This window comes from Poeciliopsis prolifica, unplaced genomic scaffold (genome assembly GCF_027474105.1).
Source record: "Poeciliopsis prolifica strain line A6 unplaced genomic scaffold, Auburn_PproV2 SCAFFOLD070, whole genome shotgun sequence".
Classification (NCBI taxonomy): Eukaryota; Metazoa; Chordata; class Actinopteri; order Cyprinodontiformes; family Poeciliidae; genus Poeciliopsis; species Poeciliopsis prolifica.
The window spans coordinates 298,880-314,751 of NW_026562445.1; the positions used below are offsets into that span (position 1 = coordinate 298,880).

General features: G+C 49.3%; 1 protein-coding gene across 1 annotated transcript in view; it reads left to right on the top strand.

Annotated features, from left to right (window-relative positions):
• Positions 1-317: 317 nt before the first annotated feature.
• Positions 318-15,872, top strand: part of LOC129351953 (filamin-C-like) — a 42,505-nt gene continuing 26,950 nt past the window's right edge. Inside the window, 20 exon segments of the mRNA XM_055020811.1 lie at positions 318-900; positions 4,839-5,087; positions 5,183-5,280; positions 5,529-5,679; positions 6,166-6,284; positions 6,353-6,430; positions 7,171-7,333; positions 7,442-7,642; positions 12,339-12,476; positions 12,623-12,749; positions 12,858-12,994; positions 13,438-13,631; positions 13,703-13,816; positions 13,897-14,040; positions 14,169-14,292; positions 14,631-14,791; positions 14,872-14,962; positions 15,061-15,230; positions 15,302-15,419; positions 15,503-15,765. Of these exon segments, the coding sequence (XP_054876786.1) occupies positions 522-900; positions 4,839-5,087; positions 5,183-5,280; positions 5,529-5,679; positions 6,166-6,284; positions 6,353-6,430; positions 7,171-7,333; positions 7,442-7,642; positions 12,339-12,476; positions 12,623-12,749; positions 12,858-12,994; positions 13,438-13,631; positions 13,703-13,816; positions 13,897-14,040; positions 14,169-14,292; positions 14,631-14,791; positions 14,872-14,962; positions 15,061-15,230; positions 15,302-15,419; positions 15,503-15,765 (3,219 nt within the window). The 5' untranslated portion in view covers positions 318-521.

Below are 15,872 nucleotides of genomic sequence, written 5' to 3' on the forward strand. Positions count from 1 at the left end.
CTGTCCTCTGATTGGTCGGTGTCTCTGTCCTCTGATTGGTCCCTCTGTGTCTCTGTCCTCTGATTGGTCCCTCTGTGTCTCTGTCCTCTGATTGGTCCGCTCTCTCCTCTTTACGAGCTGCAGACTCTAAAAATACCGGGGGCGTCAGCGGGTCGGGAGTCCCGGGTTCGGATCTTATTGGGGGGGGCAGGCCCCGCCCCCCGGGCTGCCGCGGCCCAATCAGCTGCTACCTGATGGTGAGGTCATGGGGGGCGTGGAGGGGTCATTCCTGGGGGTCCAGCGGAGTGACGCGGTTCTCCCAACCCCTGCGGGTCAGTCCGAACCGAGTCCATTCCGTCCGAACCGAACCGCTGCCCCGCTTCTTCCTCCGGTGCGAGCCGAACTTTTCCCGAACCTTCCCCGCGGACCGAACTCAGCTGTCGGACTCCGATCCTGGCTCTGTCCCCGCCGCCGCGCTTCTCCTCCTCCTCGGTTCCGACCCGGTTCCGACCCGGTCCGAGCCCGTGTGACAGCCGCGCAGCATGATGAAGAACAGCGGCTTGCTGGAGCCGCAGCAGCTCTTCTTCCTCAGCCCCGCAGATCCCGCAGATCCCGCAGAGGAGGAGGAGATGCCGGCCACCGAGAAGGACCTGGCGGAGGACGCGCCGTGGAAGAAGATCCAGCAGAACACCTTCACCAGGTGGTGCAACGAGCACCTGAAGGGGCTCAACCGGCGGATCGCGGACCTGCAGAGGGACCTGAGCGACGGGTTGAAGCTCATCGGGCTGCTGGAGGTGCTGAGCCAGAAGAAGATGTACCGGAAGTACCACCTACGGCCCAACTTCCGGCAGATGAAGCTGGAGAACGTTTCCGTGGCGCTGGAGTTCCTGGAGCGGGAACACATCAAGCTGGTGTCCATTGGTGAGAGAACGGCCCGGGGGGGTCGGAAGGTTCTGGATCCATCTGGGTTCTCTGGGTTTTTGGATCACCTGGAAGAACCTGAGCGGGTCAGAGGTTCTGGGAGGTTCTGAATCCTCCCAGAACCTCCAGAAGGTTCCAGTTGATTTAAAACCTCAAACTTTCAGCCGCAGAAACGAAGCAAACGAAGTGTTCGCTGAAACGTTCTAGATGTTCTAGGTCTGCTTGGGGTCGTCTCGGAGGTCAACGTGTTTCAGGAGAGTCTAGCAGAGGTTCTGGTTCTGGAGATCAGCAGATCGGATCCTGGAGGGAGGAGAACTGCAGTTCTTCTGGAAGTCGAACTGCAGATGTTTTGTTGACTCAGATGCTTCCAGGACCAGAGCAGGGGCCCTCAGGGGCCCCTCAGCTGCCAGGAGCCTCTAGTTTGGCCCCACGGTGGCCCTGCAGCTGATTGATGCAGGACAGCTGAGCTCTGCTGCTGAAAATAGACTCGTAGAGCTGAAGGCATCAGCAGGGCCGCTCCCAGCTGCTGGGGGCCCGGGGCCCCACGCACCCTCTGGCCCCCAGAGTCAGTTTGATAAAGTGCCAGAACAGAAACAGGTTTTGTGTCTCTGGGATTAAAAATGTAGAATCTTTATTTCAATATTTCATCATTTCATGGCTTCTGGATCTTTTCTGGACTTTCATTTAAATATACATAAAAATCTATTTTAATTTAGGTCCTAAGTTTGCTGGTATAGTTAAATCATGTCTTTCTCTGGACTGCTTTGGTTTCTGGAGTTTCCTGCTTTTTGCTTTTTCTTCAGCTTGTTTCTACATTTTTAGAATTTTGTTTCTACAAAAAAAATTCTATATTTTGATATGTGGATTTTTTCCAGGCATCAGATTATTTTCAGTTTTTACACTGTAAAATCACAAAATCAGTGTTTTACTCTGGTTTCTAATGCAAATATCCCAGTAAAGTTAAAATAAGATGAAACTGACTTACAGCTGGTTTCAAGTCAGTTACTTGTTAATATTTCACTTGAAACATTAAAAAATAAATTTGACAACAGATTAATCTGCCGGTGGAACCAGAGAGAAACTGACTTACAACAACCTCCTGCTGAAAAGTTTGTTTTTGGTTATTTCTGTTGCAGTGAGGAAGGTTTTGTGTTTTTACAGTGTAAATAATGGAAAGTTTCAGTCGTTTCCAGATTCTGTTCTGCTGATGGAGTCCAGACCGTTTGCTGCTCTGCTCTGATTCTTCCACATTCCTTCTGGATTTCTTGCTGTTTCAGTAAAAGTCATGTTTCTCTCTTTAATCCATCATCAGGATTGTCTCTGGATGGGTTTGTTTTTGGACAGACGTTTCAGAATGTCTCCCGTTCCTGAGGTTCCCTTCAGGACTTTTGGCGTTTCTGCTTCAGGATGTTCTGATTCCACTCTGGGTTTCATTTTTCTGGACTTTGTCAGAACCGCCGAGGCTTACTCCGCTGTGTTCTGCTGGTTTGGTGGCTTCCGTTTGGTTCCGATCCGGCTCTCCGAGCCTCCTGCCCGGTTCTGGATCTGCTCAGTTCTCCAGAACCCGGTCAAGGTTTCCTGGCTTTAGAGCCATTCTTGTATTTTCTAATTCTGTCGGTTCGTGTTTGTCTGTCAGAGTAATGGCTGCCATGTGTTGCAGCAGTCAACGCTCAGGAATGTCCATCTGAAGCCAGGACCCCCTACACACACACACACACACACACAGACACACACACACACACACACACACACACAGACACACACACACACACACACACACAGAGAGACACACACACACACACACACACACACACATGCTGCTCACTGCTTATTTTGGATCTGTGACTCACTGGGACTTAATGTGAAACTGACCAAGAACTGAGAACTGATCAGAGAGTTCTGTTGGTTCTGCTGGACCTGAGAGGTGGTCCACATGGACTCTGGTCCACATGGACTCTGGTCCACATGGACTCTGGTCCACAGAGATGCTAACGCTCTGCTAGCTTAGCAGCCATGTGTTAGACTCTGGGAGGACACAGTTCCTGTAGAGAAGCTCAGGTTAAACATGGAGACTGCAGGTGGGACGGGTTCTGGTCCAGACGGGCTGGGGCCCAATCTGGCTAATTTCCCTTTCCTGAGGAAGGTTCTACTGCTGCAGCCAATCAGCTGCAGCAGCTCATTAAGGTCCTGTTGCATTGTGGGTCTGCTCAGCAGTCAGAGTGAAACTGATATAAATGATAAAAATATAAAAACTTTTAATTAAATTCCACATTTTCTTTTCTTTTTTTCAGTCAGAATTCAGTCTGAATTTTATATTCATTTTATTTTTCTATTTTGTTTTTAACTGCAGAATAATTCTTGTTTGCTCTTAGTTTTTCTCTTAATTTTGTTTTTTTAATTTTTCATTTCAGATTTATTTATTTGTGTCCCAAATGGGAAATTAATGTTTGAGTTGATTTAAATCACATTTCCATTAGAAGAACCGGAACCGGGACCCGGTACCGGTTCTTCTGATCTGCTGCAGCTGCTGCACTTCCTGTAGGCTCCAAGATGGCCGACAGCACCATCACAACCGGGTCGCTGGTTCTGTTGGTCCCGGCAACTGCTGAACACATGCAGGACAGAACCAGAACCCGGACCAGCAGCAGCAGCAGCAGCAGCAGCAGCTGCAGCAGCAGCAGCTGCAGCAGCAGCAGCAGCAGCTGGTCTTCCTCATGATGAAGATCTGCTGACTGTCACGCCAGCAGACAGAGCGCCGATTCACTCTGCTGCTCAGCTCGGCTCTGATTGGCCGCTTTGGTTCTGAGGAATGTTGCTGAAGGTTCCAGACTGGAGGAAGAACCTGGTCTGGTTCTGTCCGGTCCGGTTCCAGCTGGAACCTGAAGCTCAGAACCAGCCATGAAGCCTGAACGCCGCTCCTCTCTGGGCCTGTTGGGGGTCATAGGGTCGTGGGGTCACGGTGAGGTCACACCCCCGTTCCTCTGCAGTGTGTTTGTTTGGTAACCATTGGCGACCAGCGGCCAGTGACATAACGGATCAAACAGCTCGTTGTTCCACTCAGGAAGAGCCTGGAGGCTCCGGGTTTTCCTACTTCCTGCCAACAGGAAGGCCCGGTTGGAGCGGTTCTGACCCAGAAACAGTGTGGCAGCAGCAGGAAACGCGCGGCTTCCTGCTGACAGCACATCTGGGGCCTCTGATGGAAACATGGAGAATCCTGAGCCGCTGATAGTAGAGAGTATCTGCCGTGACGGAGCTCCGCCCAGCGCCATGGAGACAAACATGGAGACTGGAGCTCTGGCTTCAGAAGGTTCCACTGGTTCCACTGGTTCCACTGGTCTCCATTCTGATATATTAGTGATCATTTCTCCGTCTCCTGCAGCAGACGCATCAGATCATTTAAGTCACTGCAGGTTTGCAGAGACCAGACTGGTGTTCTATATTGGAACCACTGGGAAACAACTGGAAAATGGTTTCCTGTTCTCAGCAGAACCCGCTGAGTCTGACCTCATCATGACCTCATGGTGACCTCATCATGACCTCACTGTGCCCTCTGCAGGGCCCAGCCATGATTTCACTGCTGCTGGATCAAACTTTTTTGCTCAGTGACAGAATAATTGTGCAGCAGCAGGAAGTGGGTCAGTGATGTCAGAGGAGCGATCTCATCCCACAGACGGTTTCCTGACATCAGAATCATTCCAGTTAACTCGTCTCACATGTTCCTGGAATGATTCTCTGTTGTCACGTCGACGTTTGGGATCCAACATCCACTTCATAAAAACTCATGATCTTCATGATCGACTGCTTCAGTTTCCTCAGTGCCTTTGATTCTTGTTGCTGTTGTGATGTTCAATAAAAGTCGACAGAAAAATAACAGAAAATGGATGAAAGGTTTGGGAACTGGACATTCCTGCTGACTGACGTCTCTTCCTGTCCCCCAGACTCCAAAGCCATCGTGGACGGGAACCTGAAGCTGATCCTGGGTCTGATCTGGACGCTCATCCTGCACTACTCCATCTCCATGCCGACCTGGGAGGACGAGGACGATGAGGACGCCAGGAAGCTGACGCCCAAGCAGCGGCTGCTGGGCTGGATCCAGAACAAGGTGCCCCAGCTGCCCATCACCAACTTCCACCGGGACTGGAGGGACGGCAAGGCACTGGGAGCGCTGGTGGACAACTGTGCTCCTGGTAGGGACTGAGACCAGTTCAAATGCTACTGGGACCAGTTGGGAGCGGTTAGGACTGAGCTGATTCATCTGAAACGTTTCCTCTGCCGCCTCCAGGTCTGTGTCCAGACTGGGAGAGCTGGGATCCCAGTCAGCCGGTGGAAAACGCTAGGGAGGCCATGCAGCAGGCTGACGATTGGTTGGGAGTCCCACAGGTAATGTTAAGGCGCCTTCTGATTGGCTGGAAAGCAGGAAGTTCTGCAGGTGTTCCAGATAAATGTCCCATCATGAGATCCAGTCTGTCCTCCAGTGATCCAGTTTAAATCCCAGATTAAAACCAAAACCGCCTGCAGTTCCTGGCTGTACTGGTTGTATTGGTCACACTGGCTGATCCAGTCAGACTGGTTGGTTCATTTGGTTGTACTGGTCAGACTGGTCCTCAGCTGTGGTTCTGCCCGTCCAGGTGATCGCTCCAGAGGAGATCGTTGACCCCAACGTGGACGAGCACTCCGTCATGACCTACCTGTCCCAGTTCCCCAAGGCCAAGCTGAAGCCCGGCGCGCCGCTCAGGGCCAAGACGCTGCACCCCAAGAGGGCCAAAGCTTACGGTCCAGGTAGGCAACGCCGACCAGAACCAGGGGAAACGCTTCGATCCGCCTCAGGTGGTGGCTGGTTTCCTGTTCATGGCGGAGGATGTTAGTCTGGAGGTTTGTTCTGCCCTGACCTCCCAGACAGAAGCAGAGCCTCCAGGCACAGAAATGAATAAATAGTCGTTCAGCTGAAGGAAAGTTTTTTTATCAAGAAACTGAAGTTGAATGAAAATGTAATCTTTCTTCTCTCATCAGGTGAATCTTCAGCCCCATCTCACCTGAGCTCATAGATTCACATACAGTCCTCTTTGAAATTGGAGTGTGTGGTTCTTTCAGGAGGAATGAACTGCCATGATTTCACATAATTCTAATATTATAATGAAAAGGTCAGGGTTAGGGTCAGGGTCCAACAGCTGTGTCCAGGTGTTGGGCCTTCACTCTAAATCTGATGCCGATGCAGATTGGTGCAACATGCCGCTGCTCCGGTCTCAAATGGTTCTGTTGCTTCAGGTATCGAGACTCGAGGAAACACGGTCCTGAAGCCAGCAGAGTTCCTGGTGGAGACGGTGGAGGCTGGCATGGGGGAAGTCCTGGTGTACGTGGAGGATCCGGAGGGACACACCGAGGAGGTCTGGACCGCCACACAGCCACTGTCCGGCCAAGGAGCCGAGATTCATTCTGTATCTGGTTCTGCCAGGGCCGAGTCATTCCCAACAATGACAAGAACCGGACCTACTCTGTGGTGTACCTGCCCAAGGTGGAGGGTCTTCATAAGGTGAAGAGAGCGCACAACACTTTGATAATGAAAGCATCACACGCTTCATTTATGGCAGCAGCGGCTCTCCAGCTTCTTCAGGCTCCAGAGTTACTTTAGATTTAGAAGTTTGGGCCAAAGAAAGTCAATATTTGAAAACTTTCCAATCGATAAACTTCAGCCAGCCATACTCTAAAAGACGTGGCAGTAGTGCGAACGCACCAGCTAGTCCGCTAATAGCAGAGCAAATTTTTAGCTCAGCGCTTTTGTCAACTTTGAAAACTTTAAGCAAGTTTGACTTGTCCTGAATTACATTTCAAATTACAGATACATTTTAATGTATCTGTAATACAGATACATTAACTCCATTAAGCAGTTGACCAGAGGTCTGCAGTCCAGGTTGAGCAGAGAATCACTTCCTGAGGCAGGTAGCTGTGTAGTGACATGTCTGACCCTGTAGAGGGCGCTATGCAGGTTGTAGCATGTTCTGTCATTAACACATGACAGCTATCAATATAGTTGAAGTTATGAATTGTAATACGTACCATATTGGTGTAGCACTTTAGCATTAGCAGAGCTCTTCATCATAAGCTCCTTATGGTTAGCATCGCTAGCATTTAGTTAGCGGTGCACTCCACTGGCTCCTCCATTAACGTGACTCAGATTCACAGAACAACTCTGATCAAACTGGACTTCTCTGAGTTCTCCTGGTGTCTTTGCTGCTGCTGCAGATGAATGGTCTAAAGGTTTCCTCCTCCCAGGTTAAGGTGCTGTTCGCCGGCCAGGACATAGACAGCAGCCCCTTCCTGGTGAACATCTGCAGGGCCCTGGGTGACGCCACCAGGGTCCAGGCCCGCGGGCCCGGACTGCAGCCCATGGGGAACGTGGCCAACAAACCCACGTACTTCGACATTTACACCGCAGGTAGCTTCCCAGGCAGACGCTCTGATGTGAATGTGAGAGCATCGTCTGTTGGAACAACCGCATCCTTTGTCCAGTGAAAAGTCCTCTTGTTGTGTGTCTGTCCCCCAGGGGCGGGAGCCGGGGACGTAGGCGTCATCATCGTGGACTCCAACAGCCGGAGGGACACAGTGGAGATTGTGCTGGAGAACAGAGGTGACAGTGTATTCCGCTGCACCTATGTCCCCGTCCTGGAGGGTCCTCACACCGTCTGTGTGACCTTTGCTGGGCAGCAGATTCCCAGAAGTCCTTTCACTGTCAGCATCTCTGAAGGTTTGTTCCAGAATCCCTCACTTTCCACAGCCTGGGTTTGGACTGGGCTCTTTGGATTCTGAAGATCAGAACCAGGAGTCTGGATCTGGTTCTGGTTCCTCAGAATCAGACTTTCTGTCTCTGGTTCTGGTCTGGCTCCAGAGGCAAAGCTGCTGGGAATTCCTAGAGCTCGAGGAATTGATCAGAACTGGATCCGGTGTCTAGGCAGAGTTCTGTTAGATCGGGTCGAGACAGACATCTTGATGTTGACGAACTGACCTGCAGTCCTGATTTTTGGAGGCTGAGATTTTGGACTGGGAATGTCTGAAGCGTTTTCTCCCAGTTTGGGAGTTTAGTCTGAACCAGACATGTTGCTTCAGTTGGACCCAGTTTAAAGCTGGAACCGGGTCGTTCCTTCTGGGCCTCCATCCGGATCTCAGGGCTGCAAGCGAAGGCTGAGTAAACCAGTTTATTTCTTCTCAGCTCAACTCTTTCTCTCCACTGCAGAGCAGAACATGGCTGTTCTGGGGACAAGCTCTCCATCTGACCGTCTCTGTCCCCCATCGTCTCTTGTGGAGACTTTCTTTATCTTAGACAAACATGGGATTTGGTTTCTGTCCTGACCTGCGTCTGTCTGACTGGATGAAGCTTTGCCTCGTAGTTTAGAAGTCAGAGTTCGACTCCTCCTGACTGCTCTGGTTGTATTTAGATGTTTTTCCTGGATTTGTTTTCCAGGAATCTGTTAGACCTCGTCTGAAACGACCAGAAGGCAAAACATATTCTCTCAGCCGGCCAAAGCAACTCAAATCCAACTTTTTCACAGAAAAAGAACGAGCTGGTTTTATCTGTTCCTCTAAATGTCAACTCATCATTTCCAAAGTGTCACTTTTTATCAGACGTTTCAGAATTCAGCAGCAGAAGACAGACAGTAGATCTAAACAATGTCTAGAAAATGATGAGAATAAAGTGATGCAGTCTGAGTCAGTGAACGCATCACATCACAACACACCGGTCCTGAATGTGGCGCCAACATCACTACAGAACCGGGTCAGAAGCTGCAGTCAGTGCTGCACTAAGGGCCGTTGCTGTCCAGACAGCCCAGACCTTTACTGGGCTGACTGGTGGCCGGGTTCTTCCTCTTGGGTCACTGTGAGGTCAGGAGCGACCAGACACAAATCATGAGCTGGAGCTGAGCAGCAGGAGCTTCAGTTTCAGTGATGTGTGGTGAAGGTTCCAGCTGATGAGGCAGCGACCTAATCAGACTTAGATTTAGAAATATGGACCCACTGCATGTTAATTCTGTTAATTCATTAACACAGAATAAAAATATGTACACTAGGAGTCTCTCTGTACAAACTAACAGGAGTTTCTCTGGGTTTTGTTTTAATTCCTCATCCGTGTTGAGTACATTATAAAACTAAATGGTCCTGTTCTGGGTTGTTAAGCATTGAAAATGTAGGGATTATTAATTTAGTGCTACACTAAACATAAACGGTAAACCAGTAAACGGTAAACCAGTAAACGGTAAACCAGTAAACGGTAAACCTGTAAACGGTAAACCTGTAAACGGTAAACCAGTAAACGGTAAACCTGTAAACGGTAAACCAGTAAACGGTAAACCAGTAAACGGTAAACCTGTAAACGGTAAACCAGTAAACGGTAAACCTGTAAACGGTAAACCAGTAAACGGTAAACCAGTAAACGGTAAACCTGTAAACGGTAAACCAGTAAACGGTAAACCTGTAAACGGTAAACCAGTAAACGGTAAACCAGTAAACGGTAAACCTGTAAACGGTAAACCAGTAAACGGTAAACCTGTAAACGGTAAACCAGTAAACGGTAAACCTGTAAACGGTAAACCTGTAAACGGTAAACCAGTAAACGGTAAACCTGTAAACGGTAAACCTGTAAACGGTAAACCAGTAAACGGTAAACCTGTAAACGGTAAACTCCAAACCACTTTGTTCTCTCTGCCAAGCTACATGCAGACTTGTTGCCATAGCAACTGACAACAACGTCACTTTATGTTGATGTTTGACGTATTTAGCTCCAGGGCTAGCTCCACGGTTAGCTCCAGGGCTAAGCTCCAGGGCTAGCTTCAGAGCTAGCTCCACGGTTAGCTCCAGGGCTAGCTCCACGGTTAGCTCCAGGGCTAGCTCCACGGTTAGCTCCAGGGCTAGCTCCATGGTTAGCTCCCCGGCTAGCTCCAGGGTTAGCTCCAAGGCTAGCTCCACGGTTAGCTCCAGGGCTAGCTCCACGGTTAGCTCCAGGGCTAGCTCCAGGGCTAAGCTCCACGGTTAGCTCCAGGGCTAGCTCCACGGTTAGCTCCAGGGCTAGCTCCATGGTTAGCTCCCCGGCTAGCTCCAGGGCTAGCTCCACGGTTAGCTCCAGGGCTAGCTCCACGGTTAGCTCCATGGTTAGCTCCAGGGCTAGCTCCACGGTTAGCTCCACGGTTAGCTCCAGGGCTAGCTCCACGGTTAGCTCCATGGTTAGCTCCAGGGCTAGCTCCACGGTTAGCTCCATGGTTAGCTCCAGGGCTAGCTCCACGGTTAGCTCCACGGTTAGCTCCAGGGCTAGCTCCACGGTTAGCTCCACGGTTAGCTCCATGGTTAGCTCCAGTCTGTTCTCTGATTTCTGATCGCTGCTCAGCATGAAACACGTTACACACACAGTTGGAGGCAAGAAACACTGAACATTATATAGATGAGCTTAATGATGGAACATCACTTGATATATGAAATGTTTTTTAACCATCTTATTGGCGCCGTTCAGACAGGAGGAGCTGCTGCCACAGACTGGCAGCCAGTGAGACGTTGATTAGTCCAGCTGAGGCGCGGCTTCCTGCTGCCTCACCTTCTGAGCATTTGAATGGGAAAATGGGAAAATTCAGCGATTTTGAAGAAAAAAATCATCAGAATTGGTTAAGCTACATGACAAATAAATACTTTACAGTACAAACCACAGGGTGAAAATAGCAATATAAATTGTTTTAAATAGTTTTAAACATTACTGGTGAGTTTAGCCTCTAAATGCTAAGTACCACCAACAGGAACCAAGGCGCCTTTCTGCTGCATGAAGCTCCAAATTTTCACTGTGACTAAATGCTTGTCAGAACTGGAGCTTTAATACGAGGTTGCAGTGACTGTTGCAGTTCTTCCAGTGCGATGGTGCTGCCACCTACAGGTCTGGAGGTTCCTGTCCTCATCCTGCCTGTTGTTCCCTCCTCCAGTTTCGCAGAGCGCCCCTCCTCCTGACCCTGCGGTGCAGATTGTGCCCCAGTCCATACATACCCCACCCTCAGAAAAGAGCAGGAGAGCCCCCCCACCCACACCGCCAAAACCCAGGCGACCAAGTTAGTACAGGGGAGGAGGGAGGGCGACTGGTTCTGGGTCTGGTTCTGGTTCTGGGTCTGGTTCTGGTTCTGGCTCCTGGCGCTGGGATGGTTCCTCACAGCATGTGGTGTTTCCTCTTCTGTCTATAAGGAACAGAATGAATGTGGCGCCCCCTGGGGGTGTAGATGGCTGCTGCACATGTTCATTTCTATGGGCTCAATCTGACGTTTCCATGTTAATATTGTCTGAGTTAATAATCAGAACTATAACAGCTTCACAAAAATATAATTATTATACCCTAATTGCTCAGATTAATGGTTTATTTAGTTTCTCTACATACTCTGGTTAATTGTCTTTATTTACATAAGTCATCAATATACAAGCAAATTAATGTATGCACAAATAGTTATGTATAAACTAACTGCATGCAAACTTCATTTTAAATGAACGGAAGAAACAGGAGCCTGGATGAGGTTAACATGTGATCATTAGAAACTGGATAAATCTGAAGCAGGTTGGTGAAATAAAAATATTATGATGATTAAATGTAGAATATCAGGTTTTTATGATTCAGTCAGTTCAATAAAAAATCTTCTGCTGTTTCAGCTTCTTCTAACAAACATTTATCAAAATCATGAGATTTAAAACTGACTTTAACTTTATTTGAAGAACTGAACGATTAATCGGATGAATCATTTATTGAAATAATCATCAGTTATTTGAATAACCAATTAACCATTAAATGGAGTAAACAGTTTGCTGAAAGACCAGCAGCAATGATGTCAAAACTGTAGAAAAATATAAACATTTTACATCTAATAAAAAACTTCGTCTGTAAATTTGTTCCACCAAAACTCCTGTTTTCAGTGTTAGCTTTTCCTGCTCCATATTCTGTAAATCTATTAATCACCTTTTACTGTCCAGTTATTAATTAGTTCATCAATAACTGATCAATGAATCAATCCTACACAGTATTGATATTCAGCTTTTCTCATGTTGATGTTTGAAGGATTTGCAGATTCATATTTTGCTACAAATGATCAAACATCATCATCACACAGCTGGAGCGCTCCTCTAGATTTATGCTAAGCACTAGCAGCTAACCGCTGATAGCTAACCGCCAGCAGCTAACCGCTAATAGCTAACTGCTAGCAGCAAACTGGTAACAGACTTCAGGATTTAACGCTTCCTGCTGGTTCTGTCATTGTAACATTTCGGACCTCTAAAACGTTTCCAGAACCATCTGCTCTCTTTGTTTTGGCTTCACCTCCATTAAACTGCTGCTTCCTCCTGCTGGAGGAAGGTGTGGGTGGAGAGAGGTTCTGGTCTGCGTTGCTGTCCCAGTCTAACCAGTACCTGAACATGTCTCCCTGTGGTTCTGACAGCCTGCAACCCGAACGCCTGCAGAGCGTCGGGTCGGGGTTTGCAGCTGAAGGGCCTGAGGGTGAAGGAAGTGGCCGACTTCAAGGTGTTCACAAAGGGAGGCGGCGGCGGGGAGCTGAAGGTCGCTGTGAAGGGGCCCAGTAAGGAACACCTAAGATTAAAGTAGATTATTGGTACAATTATTATCAATAATTATGAAGTGGTGTCCCTTCAGTTTTTCACATTTACAGTATTTTACATTTTTAATGAGTTTCCATTTGGTGAGTTTTCTGTGTTTCTTACCCAGAAGGCCTGGAGGAACCAGTGAAGGTGCTGGAGATGGAAAACGGCGTTTATGAATGTAACTATTATCCCGTCATGGCAGGGAAGTACATCGTTACAATCACATGGGGAGGACACAGCGTCCCCCGCAGGTGAGAATGATAGACTTCATGTTGCGCTGCAGAGGGCCCGGTACGGTGCCCTGGGGCCTCCAGGAGGAGCATCGACCCTGACGTTTCTGCACCTCTTTGCGTCCTCAGCCCGTTTGAGGTCCACATCAGCGAGGAGGCGGGGCCTCAGAAGGTGAGGGCCTGGGGCCCGGGCCTGGAGACCGGCATGGTGGGGAAGAGTGCAGACTTCGTGGTAGAGGCCATCGGTACTGAAGTGGGAACTCTTGGTATGTCGTCCAGATCAAACCCAGAGAACACCAAAGCATTTCAGTCCAACGATCTGTCGCTACGCTCTCTGCGGTCCTGAAGCTGCTGCTTCCTCTCCATGCTCTAAATGTCACCTTGATTTTACCCAAACCATTGTAGCCCTCCCAGGCTAAAACTGAGTGTAACAGGAAGCAGCTCCTGATTCTCCATTACCATTTCCAACTGGTGTTTGTTGAACCACATTGTTTAGTGCTACCTCCAGCTGCCTACTGAGCATGCTCAGACTGTACATAATATTAACTCTGCAAACTGATGAAGAATTTAATTGTTCATTAGAATCAACTAGTTTTTATTCCTAAGAGAGTATAATGTCATCAGCATAGAGTGGCAGCTGAACTTTACAGTATCAAACATGCATCTGTTGCCCTTACTGAGAACAAAAGTTGTGACTGACTGTGTGCAGGTTTCTCCATCGAGGGGCCCTCACAGGCTAAAATTGAGTGTGACGATAAAGGCGACGGGTCGTGTGACGTCCGGTACTGGCCCACTGAGCCGGGCGACTACGCCGTCCATGTCATATGTGATGATGAGGACATCAAGGACAGTCCCTTCATGGCTCACATCCTCCCTGTGGCTGTCGATGTGTTTCCTGACAAGGTCTGAGCAGAATCTGCCTGCTTTCCTGGGTCCTCAGCTGTTTAAACGAGAGCTTTGCCTCTGCTCCTCAGGTGAGATGCTACGGCCCTGGACTGGAGCCTCTGGGCTGTATCGTCAACAAGCCAGCCAACTTCACCATCGACACCAGTGGAGCCGGCAGAGGAGAGCTGAGGCTCTATGCTCAGGTGAGAACCAAAACCTTCCTGAACTGTCCATGAACATGGCCGTGGAGGCGAATCGATTCAATATGTGGGTTCCTCACTAGGATGCAGACGGCTTCCCCATCGACATCCAGATCACTGACAATGGAGACTGCACCTACGTCTGTGTCTATATTCCCACCAAACCCATCAAACATACCATCATTATCACCTGGGGCGAAGTCAACGTTCCCAACAGCCCCTTCAGGGTAGGTAGCCTTCACACCGCTCGCTGTTTGGGACTTACAGCAGTCCTGAAGCTCTTTAAGTCTCGCTGTGGTCTGAGATAAAAGTTGAGAATGAAAGGAATGTTTCTTGTCCAAATGCTGGTGATTAGGTGATAATAGGAGAAGGCAGCCATCCAGAGAATGTGAAAGTCTATGGTCCAGGTGTGGAGAAGACAGGCCTGAAGGCCAACGAGCCGACATACTTCACAGTGGACTGCAGTGAGGCTGGACAAGGTGAGACTCGGTACAAAATCGTGCCTAGTTCATGCCCTTCCTCCGGTCTCCACCATGTGGAGAGCGTTATATTGTCTGCCTGAATTATCTGGAAAAGTTGTCAAGGGAATGCTGATTTTCCAGGAAGTTTCTGCACATCTTGGATCTGCTCATTAATCAAAGATGTGAAAGAAGAAAACTTTTGGGTGTTTCAGAACGTTGTCCTTCATTCCAGACTCTGATCTTCAAGGTCAATCTGAACTTCCTGCTCCCATGTTGTTGTGAAGCCTGAAGATATTCAGATTAACTGGAGTGAGCTAAAACCTGAACGCCACCAACAGTCTGTTTTTACCTGCTAGGTGACGTCAGCATCGGGATCAAGTGTGCTCCCGGGGTGGTCGGACCGGCGGAGGCAGACATCGACTTCGACATCATCAAAAACGACAACGACACGTTCACAGTGAAGTACATGCCTCCAGGGCCGGGTCAATACACCATCATGGTTCTGTTTGCGGATCAGGTGAGAGCCCTGCAGGTGAATCACCTCTGTAGACCTGTTGGGTTCAATGAAGCTAATGTGTCTAATGAATGTTCAAACAGGAAATTCCCATCAGCCCTTTCAGAATAAAGGTGGAGCCTTCTCACGATGCCGCTAAAGTCAGAGCCGAGGGACCGGGACTGAACAGAACCAGTGAGTCCGTTTCATAGAAGCAGAACCCCGGAGCAGACGTGTCTGCGCATGGTGAGTGCTGAAGCTCAGTGATGCTACATGTGTTGCTACCTGAGCAGGTGTGGAGGTTGGGAAGCCCACGCACTTCACTATCTACACCAAGGGAGCCGGCAAAGCCAAACCAGAGGTCCATTTTATCGGCGCCGCTAAAGGCGAAGCTGTCCGGGACTTCGAGATCATTGACAACCACGACTACTCGTACACTGTCCGCTACACGGCGGTGCAGCAGGTAATGCCCCGCCCAGTTGTCAGGGTGGAGTTCAGGACAACCGATGGATAACTACAGTCAGTGTCTCTCAGGGAAACATGTCCATCACCGTCTGCCACGGAGGAGACCCCATCCCCAGAAGCCCATTCAGCATCACCGTGGCCCCCCCTCTGGACCTCAGTAAGGTCAAAGTTCAGGGTCTCAACAACAGTAAGTATGACAGCAATTGGCTGCCAACCGGAAGCAGATGAAGGACAGAGAAGCTCATCCTGCTGCCTCTGTCCAAACTGCAGAGGTGGACGTTGGCGTGGATCAGGACTTCTCCGTCACAACTCGAGGTGCCGGCGGTCAGGCCAAGCTGGACGTGAAGATCACCTCTCCATCGCATCATCCAATCCCCTGCAAGCTGGAGTCTGGGACAGCCAATGAGGTTCACACTGTGAAGTACATCCCATCGGAGGAAGGGCCATACCGAGTGGACATCAGCTACGATGGGAACCCCGTCCCCGGAAGTCCCTTCACTGTGGAGGGCGTCATGCCTCCGGACCCTTCAAAGGTGAGGAGCCACTGTTGGAGGAGTCAGGAACCAATCATTCAGTCTCACTCTTTCTAGGATCCAGGGAACTCCTCTACATCCCAACAAAACCTTCTCAGTAGTTCTGA